Raw genomic sequence first — 16,341 nt, 5'->3', positions numbered from 1 at the left:
TAAAGAGCAGACATCAAGAACTTAAGTAAGCCAATCACTTTTTATTAACCGATCTTAAAAGAAATACTTTCCTTTTAAAAAAACTGGCAATAGGCATCAGAAAGGTGAGAACCATGCTAACATTACAAATTTAAGTATTTACTAAAAGCAAATAACTTACAATCTGTGTGGAACTGCTAATTACGAAAACCTGAAAAACAAAAGCTACACAAGGAGTCTTCACAATTAAGCTTAAGCTTTCTAATCACGCTCTAATTTATTCAAATTAAAATGAAGTCTGAAAGAATGTCTAATTGAACAGTTACCTGGCCAGGAAGCCAATGTACTAAGAAAAAGTTAAGTCATATTATTTATTGCAATAACAGATCACTAAAGGATCTAGATTGACTGGAGAGAAACCAAACATTGTGCTGGCAGTGAGCACTTACTTCAAAGGTCAACTGCCTGTCCTCCTATAACACTGTTGTACTAAGATCCCCATTCCCTGGCATTCAGGGTAACTCCTTTGATGCAATTATTTATACAAAAACAGTACAGAGACTCAAAGACTGACAACCTTTATAAGATATTCAACCCTGCAGAAGTATTTTAGGAAAAATAACTTACTCATCACACTGCCACCTTCAAAATTAAGCAGGCTTTCCATGAAATAGCTCTGTGCAGAAATTAAAACACCATGTCATATCAGACTAGCCAAAAGTAACCATCTGAGCTGCCCCTAAGGTCAAAGATAATACCAAAGCCACTCTACAGGAACTCACACAATGCATGTGATGTATTCCGGCTGACTGTAGAATTCATTACTGGAGTGACTGAATGCAAAAAATCCACCTAAGAAATGTTCATTACAGGCTATATGCCGATAATACTGACTACCTTCTGGTACCTTACACTACGCACGCCATAAATGTATTTTCACTTTTGTCATTTGTTCTGTGACAAAATACCTGTTTTTATTAAGCACAGTTATTCTCCAGTAGAGAATTTGCTTCCACGACCATACCATAAAACTAAAAAAGCAGCAACACCCCCACGCCTACAACTTTTTCCATAATCTTGAAAAGGCATTCCCAGACCTGTATGCTCACCAGTTCAAGTCTTATAGCTATGTACTCCAGTTACTAGTTGATGCTCTGTTCTTTATTTTTTCCATAATAAATTCAATACTTCCTTCTTCAGGCAATATCTTTTTTTTTTTTTAAAAAGCTATTCCTTACTCCAGGAGGGGAATTGTATCCTAATTTTCTTTTAATAATGATAAATATTATGCATTACCCAATTGCATGCGCTCCATAGTTCCACCAGCTAAAATCATTTTCACATGCACTGCAACAAGAACAATTCTAGTCTACTTGATATTAGAAATCTCCAGGTTTCAGAAGGAAACATAGAAGACTTGTCAACAAGTCACCATGATGTTGAGTCTAGTGCTCTGAAACTGTTTTATTAGTATTCACCAGACTTCTTCACCATCAGAATTAACTACCAAGTAAATAATATTACGTTTATTGTCTCGAACAACTTTCAGTTACATACATGAGCCAGAAGGACCAAAGGACTCATAGGGTATTTTGTAAAGGGACCACAGCATTTAACACTGTTACATTGAAGGCAGCTGATAATTTAAAATACAGGTTCATATGGGCACAAGTTGAAGTCCATCAGATATGAAGCCTTCCGATAAAAGCTGCAACTATTTTAAAATGGACGTTTACATAAGACTATCTTTCATCTTACGTTAGAACGCAGTCATTCAAGATGTAAAAGCTTAGTTTGAACTGACTTGATTACAAGAAAAGAAAGTCCTATAATGATCCCTCAAGCACTGCCTGAATACACTATATGGTAGTTCAAAGTAGTACAGCTGCCTAATTTGCTTTGGTGAAAGACATCATCACTCTTTCACTTTGAAGTACATACATCTTTGACAATTGCTCTAATACTAAATGTAGATGCACCTGATGCTTCCATGCGCTATCACTTTGTTTACAATCTAATTTAAAAATAACAAATGCCTTATCTAACTGTGCATTTGCTACCTTATTGTGCATGTAAGAGTCCTTTCAGCTGTCTAGATTTTAAGAAGTGAGAAATTATCTTTGAAGGAGGCTAATTATACTTTGCAGACTTTGACTTATGCACAATATTTGAGTTTTCACCTTTCCTTTATCTAAGGATATGATGAGACTACTGTAGTCTTTTCCTCAGCTTGGCATGAAGACAATGTGCTAAAGCTGGATTTTCCCTTCAACTTTGTGTTATTAGACAAGCTGGTCTGGTTTTTGTCTCCCCACCCTACCAAGCAATTAGTCATTTAAAAGTGACTTTGTCTTTAGTACTTTTCTATTCTTTTATTTTTATGTTTTAATAATTAGTAATATCCTCTCTTAATGTAAGGAAGATTGCTACATTAGGCCTGCCAGGAAGAAGCCTAGGAAGAGGACAATCCATCTTTGGGCATGTTAGTAACAAACTCTAAGACTGTTTCAATTTTAACTCTGACACTTTAAGCAGCCTAATTCTAGAAATTTACTGCTTTCTAAGGTTGTGTCTGCTGTGAATAACTTGAAGGATGATTACAAGTCAGTATTTACAATACTTTAGTAACAGATTTAAACAAGCCTGCATACCTATTAACAACAGTGTACTTCTGAAGATGTCTAGCATATTATAAGAGCTTAGAGATGTAAAGCACAGTTTCACCCATATTTAATGACAATGTTGTTTGATAATACTTGCTATAAAGCTCAAGGGATTTTTACATGTTAACAAATTAATTTACGAATTATTCTTTTTTTTAGATCAACACTTTCTTCAACGCTATTTTTGAACAAGGACTAGGAAAGCATTCCATTTCATATCATATAAAGATCTTTGTTTTGCTTATGCTTTGAAGGGAACAAGTACAACAGCAAAGATTTGCTCTTTCTGTTTTTAAAGAACTAGCTGCTTTTTGAAATAACGATCTAAGGAGTAGCAGCAGCTCCACGCAAGCAGTCCTTAGGGAAGTACAAGTGACAGGTTGCAAAATTCGCACTAGAAGAGAGCACAGGCAGCTCTTATCGGCAAGAGAACTTGCTCCTGAACAGTACCAGGAACAACAGTTAACTGCCTTTTCTTGACTTAATCCAATCTACATTGAAAATGGCATTTAAGACTGTAAAGACCTCAGTCAATAATCCGTACTGCCCAAGTCAAGGTCATTTGCCTATCTCAGTATCTTTTTCATTGGATTTTCTTTCCATTCCAACTAGCATACTAAACCTATGTAGGTGTGTACACTTACATAGAATACAGATATATGAAGTTTACATACCACAAATTTTCAGAGGTGCCTCTAGTTCCAGAAGAATAGGCTGGCTAAGAAATATTTCCCGTGATTTTATGCACAAGCCCCGAACTTCTGCTTCGGTCATCTGAACGATCTTCCCAGGACGACATCCTCGTACTGAAATGAGATGTTTAACAATTAAAATAGCTAGTACACCAAAGCACAGCAACAGCTAAGTGCAAATGACCTGCACTTGAAGTCTGTATCTGACAAAAATGTCAGCACACATCACCGTATCTACCAGATGTGTTGGAATTATGTATTCCAAAAAATTCTAGAAACCAAACTCTGCTATTGTGGTAACAGCCAGCACTTAAAGGTCTCCGTACATGCCTGCAAGTCAGGTTCCCAGAAGAGAACAACTTAATCTTTGCTTTCACCTCTATGTGGATAAATAGCAACTTGAAGTGTTTAAATAAACAATCGGATTATGCTAGAGTATTCACAATAGGCAAAAAAAATCCTAAAAATGGAAATTCTGAAAACACTTTCACATTAACACAAAATGAACTTATTTAGGACCATTGAGTTCAACAGTTAGCTAAATACAAAGAAAAGACAACGATTTGAGCTTTCAGTGGCTGAAATTGTCATGTTAGGAATATCAAACTAAACTACATTGGTGTTGATGAAATCTTTATTCCTATATAAAGGATCTTGAGTTACTGGAACCTCTGCATCTAAACAGAAACATTCCAATTAGCATGAAATTGAATTCCTATACTCCTAAGTCAGGTCGTCAGATCTATATTTAGTGCTCAGTTTTCAAGAGCATTCACATTGCACTTCAACCACCATCCTCTGACAAGCCTACCTGCAGCTGCTTCTTTCCACAAATATCTGCACTTTGGCCCATCCAGTTCAGTCTTGCATCTCAGCATAACCCAAGCTTCAGATCCAAACTAATAAACCAGCATATACCAGTGTCTACAACAGGCCAACATCCTGTTCTGCCATCTGCTTCAGACAGAACAACATTCAGCATTAAACAACAGGGGTAGCTACAAGAGAAGGTGGAACGAACCCGTAGCAGTTCAAACCCAAATGTTTTCAAACACAAACACACTAAGACATTGCTCAGTGAAAACATTAGTTGAAACTTCAGGAAGTCAAATATGAGATTTTGCTAACAGAAGAGCAAAAACTAGTTCTTGACAGCTAAGATCAATTCCTTGGCTGCCCGTTTTCCCTATATTCAAAACAATATTAAGCTTGCAACTTTTACTTTCCAAAGGAGATCCATATCATTATCTACATTCTGTAACGGGGAAAAAAAGATACAAGGAGAAACAACCTAAGACAGCCAGTACTGCAGTCCAAACTGTTAACCTCAAAAAGCTCTGCTCCGGTTTTCATCACATGCACATCTGACCAACCCAACGCTGTGCTATGATTTTTATTTTTTTTTTAAAATAAGCACCAGATCTCTTGTTCAGCTGAGGTTAGGAAGCAGTCACGGGAAGAGACGAGGAGGCAGAAATGAAGAATTATCTCAAGCAGGGAAGATGTGAAAGCAGATCTTGGGACAGCCAGCTGAAGGGCCACTTTACCCGCAGCGGGGCTCCCTTGGAAACGCCTTGTTCATCGGAATGCCACCAGGACAGGGCCGGTACAAGCGGCGCTCAGGACTCCTTTCAGGGAAGCTCCGCATCAGTACCACGCGACACCTGCCATATGGTAAGTCACATGCTTTTAGCTAACAGCTATGTTAGACGCAGCAAACAGCTTTTTAGTAACTTTTTTTGTTGTAGAATGTTGCTCACACATTAAGATGTGGGGTAACATATTAAGAGAATACAAGGGCAAACAGACAGTCAACGTGATGGGAGAGCAAAAGCGTACAGGCTTCAGTTTCACCACATCTCAAATGTCTACTAGATGATGCACTTATGGATAGCCCTTCAGCCCCAAAGAGATTATCGGCAAAAGAAAAAACAGGCCTTGACAGCTTTGTGCAGGACTTGACTATTCGATTTGAGGGTACCAGAACGCTCCAACAATCTCCATGCTTTTCTAGTGCTTTGTTTGGGTAGCTTAAACAGGTTCCTTCCACAGATCTGAAGCTCACCGCCTAGATGCAACAAGCCAGCACTACACAGAAAGGTCCCACCTGACAGAGCACAGTCCTAACAACCATTCCAATGGCTATCATTTATTGAAATGATTCTGCTCCATTTTAACCCTGTGGCTGTCTGATGCTTAAAACACAAGATCATGCCAAAGAAGCATGCAGCCCAACTAGCTGCTTGTCAGCCACATTTTTCTTCCGCAAACTATGTATTCCTTTAACCTCTTTTGATAAGCAATCAAGTTTTCTTCTGTGTTTAACTACTGTCATAACATTTTGCAACACCAAATTAAAACCAAGAAGCAACTTAACTGCGCAATTTACATCCTATCTAGTTTTGGACCTCGAGCCCAGGAAACCCCACCATATACACCCCCTAATGTTACCACCAGTAGCCCCAAACCAGAGTCCCAAACTGAGAGTGCAGTTCAAGGAGAGCACTCATACTACTTCAAATAGCTCTGATCCAATCAGCAGTTCTTAGGACGCCAGACTTTTGCTTTAGCTCCCTTTGAAACTTGATGGGAGGTTTAAACTTGCATCAATTGCTTTACAGGACTGAGCTTTTAATGCTGCTGGATTGTTACACTAGACCACACGGCCCCTGACTTCAAATTTAGCTACCTGCCACAGTCAGTACGTCCAGCATCATGCTGTTAGCTCTTGACTTTTTGCAGTAGAGCCTTGTACACTGCAGCCCCTAACAGACAAACCAATGCAAAGTCTGGCAACCCGCTACCATGGTCGGATTCTCCAGGTAAGCAAGTTGCTAGAACTACATCAAGCACATCACTCTTGAACAGGAGATAAAGCACGCCCAATGACCACAGTTACTTTCTGCCCCAGAAAGGAACCTGGGGCACCACACCATGATGAAGCCCTCCCCATGCCAGCGGGCAGCAGCTCCCTGCAAACAGGTCCGCTCAGCACAGAGTCTGGAATTTCAAGAAGAATAACCACCAATAACATGCTAAAGAGCAAAGAAGTTCTCCCACGGTCCCCGATCGTCCATAAACAACTTATGTATGGAAACATGAGAAGGTGCTGGGACCCAGGAAGCCTCAGCACATCACTGGATTCACACTGGGAGGTGTTGAAAGGTCAGCCAGCTAGTCATCTGAAAGGGCTGGGCCACACACACACGAGCAGGGCTAAGCACATCTTTTACTGACTTACACTACAGCTAGAGTTTTGTTTGTGACTCCTTGACTCTGCTGGGCACTGCTTGGATTGTAAATAGGAGCATCTTTCACCATATTTAGTTTTGCAAAAGCCAAGTCCTCAAAACAGATTTAAGAGGAAGTTAGGAGAATCAGATCTAGAATGTAAGCGGTGTTTTTCAGACTTCTTTGCAAATGGCTACAGGCAGCCATTACTAAAACTCACTAGTCAGAGCTGCACACCCTGGGAGGTTTGCAGCTCATAAAAGGCTCTAGCAGCACCGGGAAAGCCACCCATTGCCCATGGCTGCCATTCACCCAGAGCAGGCACAGCACCTCGACATTAGATATAAATTAGTCCTCTAAGATGCAGAAACCACAAACAAGCTTTGATTTACATGGATATCTTCAGAAGAGACAGCAACTCCTCTCGTAATTCACAGTCCCACATGTGCAGTGCTGCGCCAGAAGAAGCCTGTGCTGCAAGGAGCTTAAACCATGGTGATACAGTAGAGAACAAAGAATTAAAAGCAACTCCGTGCATTGTACTGTCAAGCTATTATTTTAGCACACTATTTCCTGTAGCAATCCAAGAGATGCTCTAATCACTATTAAAGTGTTCTCAGCATCTACACAACCTTCGATAAGCGATGTTAGTAAGCCTAGCAATAGGAACTGGTCATTTGAGAACGGTTGCGCAGTGCCAGGAAAGAAAAACTTCTGCAAGGTGTTTGTTTGCTTTACTTTTGTTTGTTTTTATTCCTCCAAACTCATTCCAGAGACTAGCACATTATGTATGGCTACAAGGCAATAGTGGCCAGGAAGGAAACGGCACCCAGGAGCACGGTTTGAGAACTGGTTGTTGCAAGTTGTACGGGCATCGCTCCTTTTGCCATTCTCCTCCATGAAACGGAGAAAATCCACTAACCTAGTCTGTCATCCTGTTTCTGAGGCGCCTCTCACTTTAAGTAACTAAACTCCTCATTTTGTGGCATCACTAATAGAAGTTTCTTCAATTACTAAATCAGCTGTGGGGTGCTCAGCTGTCCTAAGCATTTACACCATGCTCTCCAACAGCATGTGTGTCCTGTTTTCTGGACAACACTCAGGCTTTTAGCAGAGCATTAGATCCTATATACACTTCTAAGGATCCAAAAAACGAGGCCAGCATTGCTCCCTCTTCCTCTGAGCTCTTACTTTGTGGGCAGACGCATTTGTATGGCCGCACAGTAAAACACATCAGGGAGCTCATCTTTTCTGTCTAGCAGAAAGATGCAACAATGAGGCTTAATCTAGATGGCTCCCCAGGCTGGAGGAGACATCCACTGTGAACTTGGGCTAGGTCTAGTGAAGGAATAAGCAGCTAGTTCTGCTTCTTTCAGCAGCATCCCCAGCCAAGGCATTTCTGGAATTGTGGCTTTCACATTCTATGTTCATTCTATTTCTCATTTCTATTTGCCAGAGCATATCTTGAACAAAAAGCAAACAAAACCACACCACAAGACTGCAAGCAGGCAGTCGATTCCACCAACATCCCCCAAGTTGATATTCTCCCATAACATTCTCTGGAATGTTTAATGATTGGCAACTAACAGCTACAGCATTTAGCTGTCTCTCTCTTGTACCTCAAAGCATTTGGGAATATTTGACGAATCCTGAACAGCCTCTCTAGGAGTGGAATGGATTTGGAAGCCAAAGGCGATACTACCCACTACTTGGGAAAAAAAAAAGAAAACAGTTCTGACAGTTTTGGAAACACGTTCTCAAGTTATCTGCTCAATTTTTAAAATCCAAGTTATAGGTTTCCATGGTTTTTAAAGTTAAGTATCCTGGATTGGATTTAAAACGTCTTCCATTTTCAAAAGCAAAGCTTCTATTTCCTCAAAATATTTTGTTATTTAAATTGTACAGCTGTCACCCAGAAGTATTTTGCACCAAAATGACAAGAGCTATGCCAACAATACAAGTTTACAAAGTTTCTGAATTGCTGCAACAAAAGTAAGGTTAACCTGGCTTTCATTCCCACAGCGGCCTGCGGACAACAGTAAGATAACTCAAGCCCTGCCACACTTTGCTCCATTCAGTACACAGCATACTGCCGAACACACAGCCAGTCTGTACATGCATGCAAAGCCCTGTGCCTTTTGTAGGGTACATCATCTGAACTCCACACTAAAACCCAAAGAATTAACTTTCTTGGGAGCTTTTTTCCTGAAGGACTGCACTTTTCCATCTAAGTGGTCTAAAACACTAATAAATTTGTCTTTACTGGATGCCCTTGAGATAAAGTATTTTGCTGAACAACACGACTGCTGTAAGCTCACTTTAACAGGACTTATTTAACATTAAACAAAATGACCGCAGAATAAGAGACTGCCCAAGCCTTTAATTTCTAACCAGGGAAATAACCAAACAAAGAAGTGTTCCTCTTCCCCCAAAAGTTGGATTTACATTCTTAAAATTCATACTACCAGTAGAACTAATGCTCAGGGAAAAGCAGCAGCAGCTACCTCAAGTTGCTGCAGGAGAAACCCAAATCAGCCCACGACAACACCGAATGCACCTACGTCAAGCTTCACCCACCGCAGTTGCTTTTCATGGGCCGCCTGCTGCTTACTTGCACAGAGAGAGATTCCATGCACCAGCTTATGGTCCCAGACCTCCTGAACTACACACCATCCCAAGAAACGCTGGATCCAGGGCTGAAGGACAAGATCACAGCAGTTACTTCATTCTGTAAGTGAAACACGTAATCCTAATGCTTGTTATTGACCTGCACTTACTGTGTTTGGTTAATTACACTTGAACCAAAAATCCATGCAACTAGCGAAGCACAAGGTAGAAGCCTCTTACTATGCTGTACTGTACGAAGTGGTGACAAATTCTTTTCCAGTCCCCTTGCAAGGTTAACCTATTATTAAAGTCTCATGCAACACAGAATTTCAACTTCTTTCTCAAAGTTTGACTTGATTTTTCCTCTAAAGCATCAGTAACAAAAATTCCTAGAATTAGAGAAAGGTGGGGGCTGATTACAAAGTTACTTTGTAACTCATGAGAAATAGCAAGGAGGAAAATTGCTTAAGTTGTAATAAAAAAGCCAGGGTTTAACATGACATTTGCATCTCCAACTCCTCAGGAACTAAATATGGTTATGTAAGATATACAGATAAAGGCTTTGTATCGAGATTGATATTAAATTGCCCAAAACCACAGAAGATGGTGCTGCAGAACTAAGACAAGGTAGCCTATGCTGTAAGACAAACTGTATGCCAACACTATGAGAAGGCAGCAAACAGGGTCGTTTCTATGCTAAAATGATGAGGCAGATACAGACAGCACGAGAAGCACCTCGGGCTGTAGCTCGCAGCAGCCCTCCCTACGCGCAGAGCCCTTCCCGAGTACAGCGTCTGACCTCACTGAGCTACAGCCAAATATAGTATGCTTGGCTTCACCCTGCTAAACCACATACTGCCTTTTTTTTTATTGTTACGTACCTACTTTTGTAGTGATCACTCACGAGCATTTAACTATCAAGGGTAAAAAATCCTCCTATTTACATTAAATGAAGCAGCATTGTTTTTTCTTTTATGCTGCGATTTAGCTGTACTCCGAGCAAGACTCCGAGACAAGTCAAAAACTGCTGCAGAATATTTGAGTGAAACAGTAACTGAACCATGCAGGCCTAGAGCAGCACAGTAAGCGGACAGAATAAAGGAACACCAGTGGACATTTTCTGACACCAGGCTCTTCTTGGCCTTCAGCATAATTTTTGAAGCCAACTCTCCTGTTCATCCTGCACTTATAAAGCCAAGGATGAACGGGCTCGTATCTGCACTGATGTACAAGCCCAGCAACAAACACCGTTCTTCCTTCTGCTCCTTCTCCCTGTTTAATACAGCACATACCGTCCAAGGAACGGACAGCTAAAAACAACAGTTTTCCTTCTCTCTCCAAAGAGACTATTTCAAAAAATCTTCCCTTCGCTAAAAACTCCTTGCTGAGCTATTCGTGTTTGTTTTCCTAATACAAGGGTTATCGAATGACTTCGCACCATATCAAGGTAGTAACCTGTGGTTTTTCAACACCCATCTCCATAGTGTGTTCATGTTATTCTGCAGTGGATCACTGTCATGGCTTTGGCTGGGATGGAGTTAATTTTCCTCACAGAGGCTCACATGATGCTGTGTTTTGGATTTTTGATGAGAACAGTGGTGATACCACACTGATGTTTTAGCTGTTGCAGAGCGGTGCCTGCACAGAGCCAAGGATGTCTCTGCTCCTCGTGCTGCCCTGCCAGCTGGCAGGCTGGGGGGGGCACCCGGAGCTGGGAGGGGACACAGCCAGGACAGCTGGCCCCACCCAACCAAAGGGATGTCCCACACCACGTGGAGTTGTGCTCAGCGATAAAACCTGGGGGAAAAGAGGAGGAACGGGGAGGTGTTTGGAGTGATGGCGTTGTCTTCCCAAGAAACCGTGACGTGTGCTGAGCACTGCTGTCCTGGATGGGGCTGAACACCTGCCTGCCAATGGGAAGTGGCAAATGGACTGCCTGTTTCTTCTGCTTTGCCCAGTAAGCTGTCTTTATCTCAGCCCAGGAATTGTCTCTCACACCCTCACCTTTATGGGTCTCTCCCCACCCCACCCAGGGAGACTGAGCAAGCAGCGGGGCGGTGCTGAGCCGCCAGCCAGGGCTAGCCCACATGGACTACTCTTCTCTGCAGCTGCCTCTCTGTCAGGATCAGTTACGAACCCTGCAGAACCACCAGCACCACTACGCTATTACAACAGACCATCACGCTGGCTGGGCAGGTTCATTTGTTACGGCACTAACAAAATCTGAAATATTACTGACCATCATGCCTGAGCCCAACAGCTCTGTAGCATTTAAATCTCAATTATTTCATAAGCATTTAAAGTTCACCTTTCATCTGAAAAACTGAGTCATATTCAAATTTCAGTCTTCGTCACTGTCTGCAAGACCTCTGCATTCAGAAGAAACCAAGGGCTGTAGCTTTCTTAAAAGACATCACATGACACAGTAAGAGCACTACACAACCGGCCTTTATTATGGTGGCTGCAAAAATCGCGCTTTTAGCTGAACACTGCAGCAACATCCATTCTCCACGTCTGCCGCAAGTTTGACAAGCCTCTCACTGGATGAGTATCTCCCAGCCTTCGTGGTGGGTTCGATACTATCAGAACTAGCAGCCCTGCCAGCCTCACCAAAAAATAATTTTGTTTTAGAGCAAATCCACATTACGTTCCACTAACTGAATTCAGATCATTATTTAATAGGTTAGACAGACTTAGAGTCTAGCTTTGTCCAGCCAAGGTAAATTAGCTTGTACAGCAATATAAATAAGCCTTCTTCACAGAAATCCAGCTTGTTTTTAAGGCTACTGTGTCTGTGTTTCCCCAAGTCCTCCCTTCCACATGATAACCTCCTTAGTGTCTACCGAGACAGATACCTATATATCTGAAAGTACAGAAAGTCCAGTCCACCTGGAGGTATTTAAGAGACATTCATAGCACAAACAGGAAGCCCAGCACCCAGACAGAAACACAGCAGCATAACTTTACCACCACCCACAGCACTCCTTACAAGAGGCAGCACAGCTACTCCAGCACTCTTGCTTTGCTACAGAGGGAACTTTTCCACACATACCCAAAGCTTAAGCTACCTTAGAGCCTGGCTTAAACGTAAGCCTGGTGTGCCAGTTTAGCTCAGCGTTTCTCCAAATATCAGGGCATTTCCCACCGAGGGATACACGGTGTGCCTGGATGGGGCACAATGCAGCACGCTGCACGTCTTTTGTGCTGCTGACGCTCGTGTGTGTGCTCCTGTGCATGACCTGAAGATCCATCCACCAGATGGCATAGCTGGGAAGGTAGGAAGAAAACAAAACACACACACAACAAAACAACATACTAAAGCTAAAAAGAGGCGATCATCTTTTTGTATACTGTAGCTTAACTAAGCCTAACCCACGACTCCAATTTTTAATACTTGCACAAGAAAAACAGTCCTAGGGCTAATTCAGTTAATTCACTTTTGTGGTCACATAGCCTAAATGTTTTCACTAAGCTACAGAATTTTGTGGTTACATGACCTGTAAATGGTTGCAGATCCATTTATACATGATTTCTCTATCAAACTAAATCTTATTACAAGCCCAAAGTATCTCCAAGACCAGGCACGCATCTAGAAGCACCAGCACCTCCCTCATTCTTCCAGTAAATAAGCAGGAATGGGAAGTCTGGAGATAGAAGAAAAAAGAGAGAACATTGCTACCTTCAGTCTTTAAGCATACATTATACACTTCAGCTTTATTTTCTTCCAAATAAAAGTTATTTATGCAGTGCCACTAACTAGTAACCAAACACCAGACATATTGTACAAGAAAGTCAATGCATAACAAGCTCTTAGCATTCCTAAATTCATACTGATTTAATGAATAAAAAGGTAAGAACTCAGTAGTATGCAAGAACATGGAAATGAAAAAACTAGAGTCTTAGGACACTATCATCATGTATTCGGCTCAGTTGAGCCTCTCCAAAAACTGCCCCTAGTTTAACTCAAGAGCTAATCGGTCTGGCTTCCAGCACTCAAAAGATCTCTAAAATAAATATATGTTCAGGATAAGCACGCATGCACATCTGTTGAGGGTTAGTAGGGCGTTCTCAATTAATTCTCCCAAGCAGCCTGGCTATAAGCCACTTCACATTGACGTCTCAAAAATAAAAAAAAGAACCACATTGACGGTAAGATGATCTATGTAGGTAACTCCACTCAAAAGGCAAGTGGTCTCGAGCAACCACAGTAAAAACAGTCAAGAACAACCCAATTAAGCAAGAGCAAGAAGACACGAGAGCAAGTACCACAGCACAGAAACAGGGTCATGAACCAGCAGCCCAATGACAACTGGAAAGTTTCCTGTTGCAGCTTTGTTGCATATTTGCTACCTTTAAAATTTATGCGCAGCAGCCACTGAGACAATCGCTGTTCAAACTGAAAGCTATCCATTTCACTTAAAGTAACCGAAGGACTATACACAAACTGCCTGCTAACATTTCATAAAAATTACGTTTGATTTTTTAATGTGCATTGTTTACCACTCAAAAGCGACATTTCCTCATCGTTTTAGTCCAAACTGAAGTGAGAGTAGTGGAGCCAACATACTTTTAACTAATTAATTACTCCAGAGATAAAAGTCTATAGGAATTTTTCTGCGCAAGCAGCATGGGGAGGGATCCATACTCACTTTACCAGAACAGGTCAGCCAAGCAACAGCATAAGCTCCGGTTTGTGAGCTGCCAACTATACAAAAAGGTTTCATTGTGGAACACTACTGTTCAACCACAGCTTAAAATACTGTATGTTAGCAGTAAAACAACTAAAAGATGTTAAATGGAAGCAAAAATAATCCAGACGCAATACATTTTTAGTTTTTTTTTTCTCCAAATACACCTTGGAAGAATCTATTCCCTTTCAGATACAAGATGTTGTACAAGGCACTCCCACAACTGTTTGTAGGTGACAAGCAGAAAAAGCAGAAAAAAAAAAGTCATCCTGTTTTCCTAAAGAGTCTTCCTAATCTGCTCAGAGCGAGAAAGACTGAGAAACGGCTGCAAAAATACAAGAAAAAATAGAAAGCACGGATCAGGTTGCTCAGTTGCAGTGCAACCAACCATAACCCAAAAAACTAGAGAGCTGCAACACAAGTATTAATGGTGTGTGCAAAAGGTATGGAGTATTTTAAAAGTCTTCATCATCTCCTCTTAAACCATTCTATATTTAAGCAACTACCAGAAGAGCAAGGAGGAAAAGTACCTCTTGACAATTGAGGTGTCTCTACAAAAAAAAAAAGGCAATCAAAAAAAAACAACCAAAAAAACCTGTGACACCATACTTATTCATTGTGAAGTCCCCAAAAATACATGCAATAAAAGTCAATGTTTACTAGGTTCTGTTTTGCTTGTCTGAAACTGACCTACTAATCCGGATTTCAACATCCAGAAAATGGGAAGTTTATCTGTAATAGTGATCAGAGATAAACTTTGACTGATGATCCCCAATGGTTCTTTCCATACTACACTACAGCACGTATCTTGAAACACAAACATGACCGCAGCTGCCAAAGCCTTTGTGGATTTTAAAGTATTGATTTTACTGTTTATAAATTACAGTTCCACTTCTAAAAAGAACAGCAATTACAAAGAGACCCTCGACGCCTTAAAAATTCTGCTTTGCAATAACTCAGCTACATAAAACTTTCAGACTTATAAAACACACGTTTCTCCTCCAAAACTGTAGATAATTTTTTTTCTATAAGCCCTCTGCAGAATGACCCAAATACGCGAGGTTGGTATCTCCATTTGTGGCAAGCAAGCAGGCGACCAGCACATCTATCTGTGCGCGCACTCGCATCCCCGGCGCACCAGGTATTTGTTGAATGTGGAGAGGGAGATTAATGCCAGCACAGGCCTAGGAAAACCAAACATTCAGGACATAACTTCAGTAAAAGCGAAGAGGGAACCCCTGGGCTCCCCAGCAGCAGGGGGTCTGGCAGTCTCCTCGTTTCACAGGAACCCCCCAAGCCCCTTCACGGCCCCAGGAGAGCCCGGGCGGCTGCCCCACAGGCATGCAGGCAGGCTCCCTCCATGCTCCCACCACACGGGGCTTATCCAGCCGCAGGTCTCCTCCAAGGCCCTTTTATCGTTATTCTTTTATTTTTCAGAGGAGCACAGGCACTTCGCCCAGGGCCCGGCGGGCTCCCCGTGCCCCGGGCGAGGACCGGCTCCCCGCCGCCTCCCCACCCCCGGCTCCCCGCAGGCTCCCCCATCCCCCGGCGGGCTCTCGGTGCCCGGACACCCTCCGTCCCGGCAGCCGCTCACCTTCCAGCAGCCGTGTGATGAGGCTGTCCACGTTCAGCTCCCCGTCCGCCATTTTGTGGCCGCCGCGCTCGGTCCCGGGCGGGGAGAGGGCGGGCTGGAGGGCGCCTCACGGAGGAGGAGGAGGAGGAGGAGGAGGAGGAGGAGGAGCGGGGAGCGGCGGCCGCAGCACGGACGGCTCCCCCCACCCCCCGCGGCCACCACCACCACCGGTCCCCTCGGGCCGGCCGCCTCCGCTGGCAGCCCCAAGCGCCGCCGCTGCCACCGGACCCTCACGGCCGTACCGGAGGGAAGCGGCCGCCCCTCCTGCCCGCCCCGCCGGCCCCCGCCTCAGCAGCCGCCGCCACCGCGCATGCGCACCGCGCACCCCCCTCCTCCGCCCGCCCGCCCGCCCGCTCGCTCGCTCGCTCGCTCGCCGCGCAGGCTCCGGAGCGGGCTGGCGGGCTGCAAGCCGCATGCGCTCAGCGCCGGCGCCGCTCCCCTGTGGGGTCTTGATATCGGCCGCCGGCCGGGCCATGAGGGGGTTCTCCTCCGCTGCTGGGACCGCCCGTGGAAGCCCAGTTTATTAAAAATAATTGAAAAATTTTAAAAATATTTATTAAAAATAATTATAATCTCTCAGAACTGGAACTGTGCTCTTCATAGCCCTGCTCTTAACGCAGTTGTCAAGAACCTCATAACTAATGTGTTTGTTTCACTGTGGCCAGACCTGCTAACGTACTTTTTTGGTGATTTCATGTATATATATATGTATATATTTAAGATGAGTGCTCTAAAAGCACGTTAATTTACATACTTGTGTCAACCATTGCTTGCCTTACGTGGACAGAAAAATTTTTTAAATGTAGGTGAGGACTTGTAGCGAAGCAGGACAGCACACAACTACATAC

The 16,341-nt window shown here is 42.9% G+C and overlaps 1 protein-coding gene across 1 annotated transcript in view; it reads right to left on the bottom strand.

Annotated features, from left to right (window-relative positions):
• Window positions 1–15,782, bottom strand: part of PPP1CB (protein phosphatase 1 catalytic subunit beta) — a 29,079-nt gene extending 13,297 nt beyond the window's left edge. The window contains exons 1-2 of the mRNA XM_040553814.1: window positions 15,455–15,782; window positions 3,317–3,448 (exon numbers count right to left, since the gene is read on the bottom strand). Coding sequence (XP_040409748.1) covers window positions 3,317–3,448; window positions 15,455–15,506 — 184 coding nt within the window. The 5' untranslated portion in view covers window positions 15,507–15,782. The remainder of the gene's footprint in view (window positions 1–3,316; window positions 3,449–15,454) is intronic.
• Window positions 15,783–16,341: the final 559 nt, after the last annotated feature.

The sequence above is a fragment of the Cygnus olor genome, chromosome 3 (genome assembly GCF_009769625.2).
Source record: "Cygnus olor isolate bCygOlo1 chromosome 3, bCygOlo1.pri.v2, whole genome shotgun sequence".
Classification (NCBI taxonomy): Eukaryota; Metazoa; Chordata; class Aves; order Anseriformes; family Anatidae; genus Cygnus; species Cygnus olor.
The sequence above is the reverse complement of the archived record's forward strand: the minus strand, read 5'-3'. Positions and strand labels throughout refer to the sequence as shown.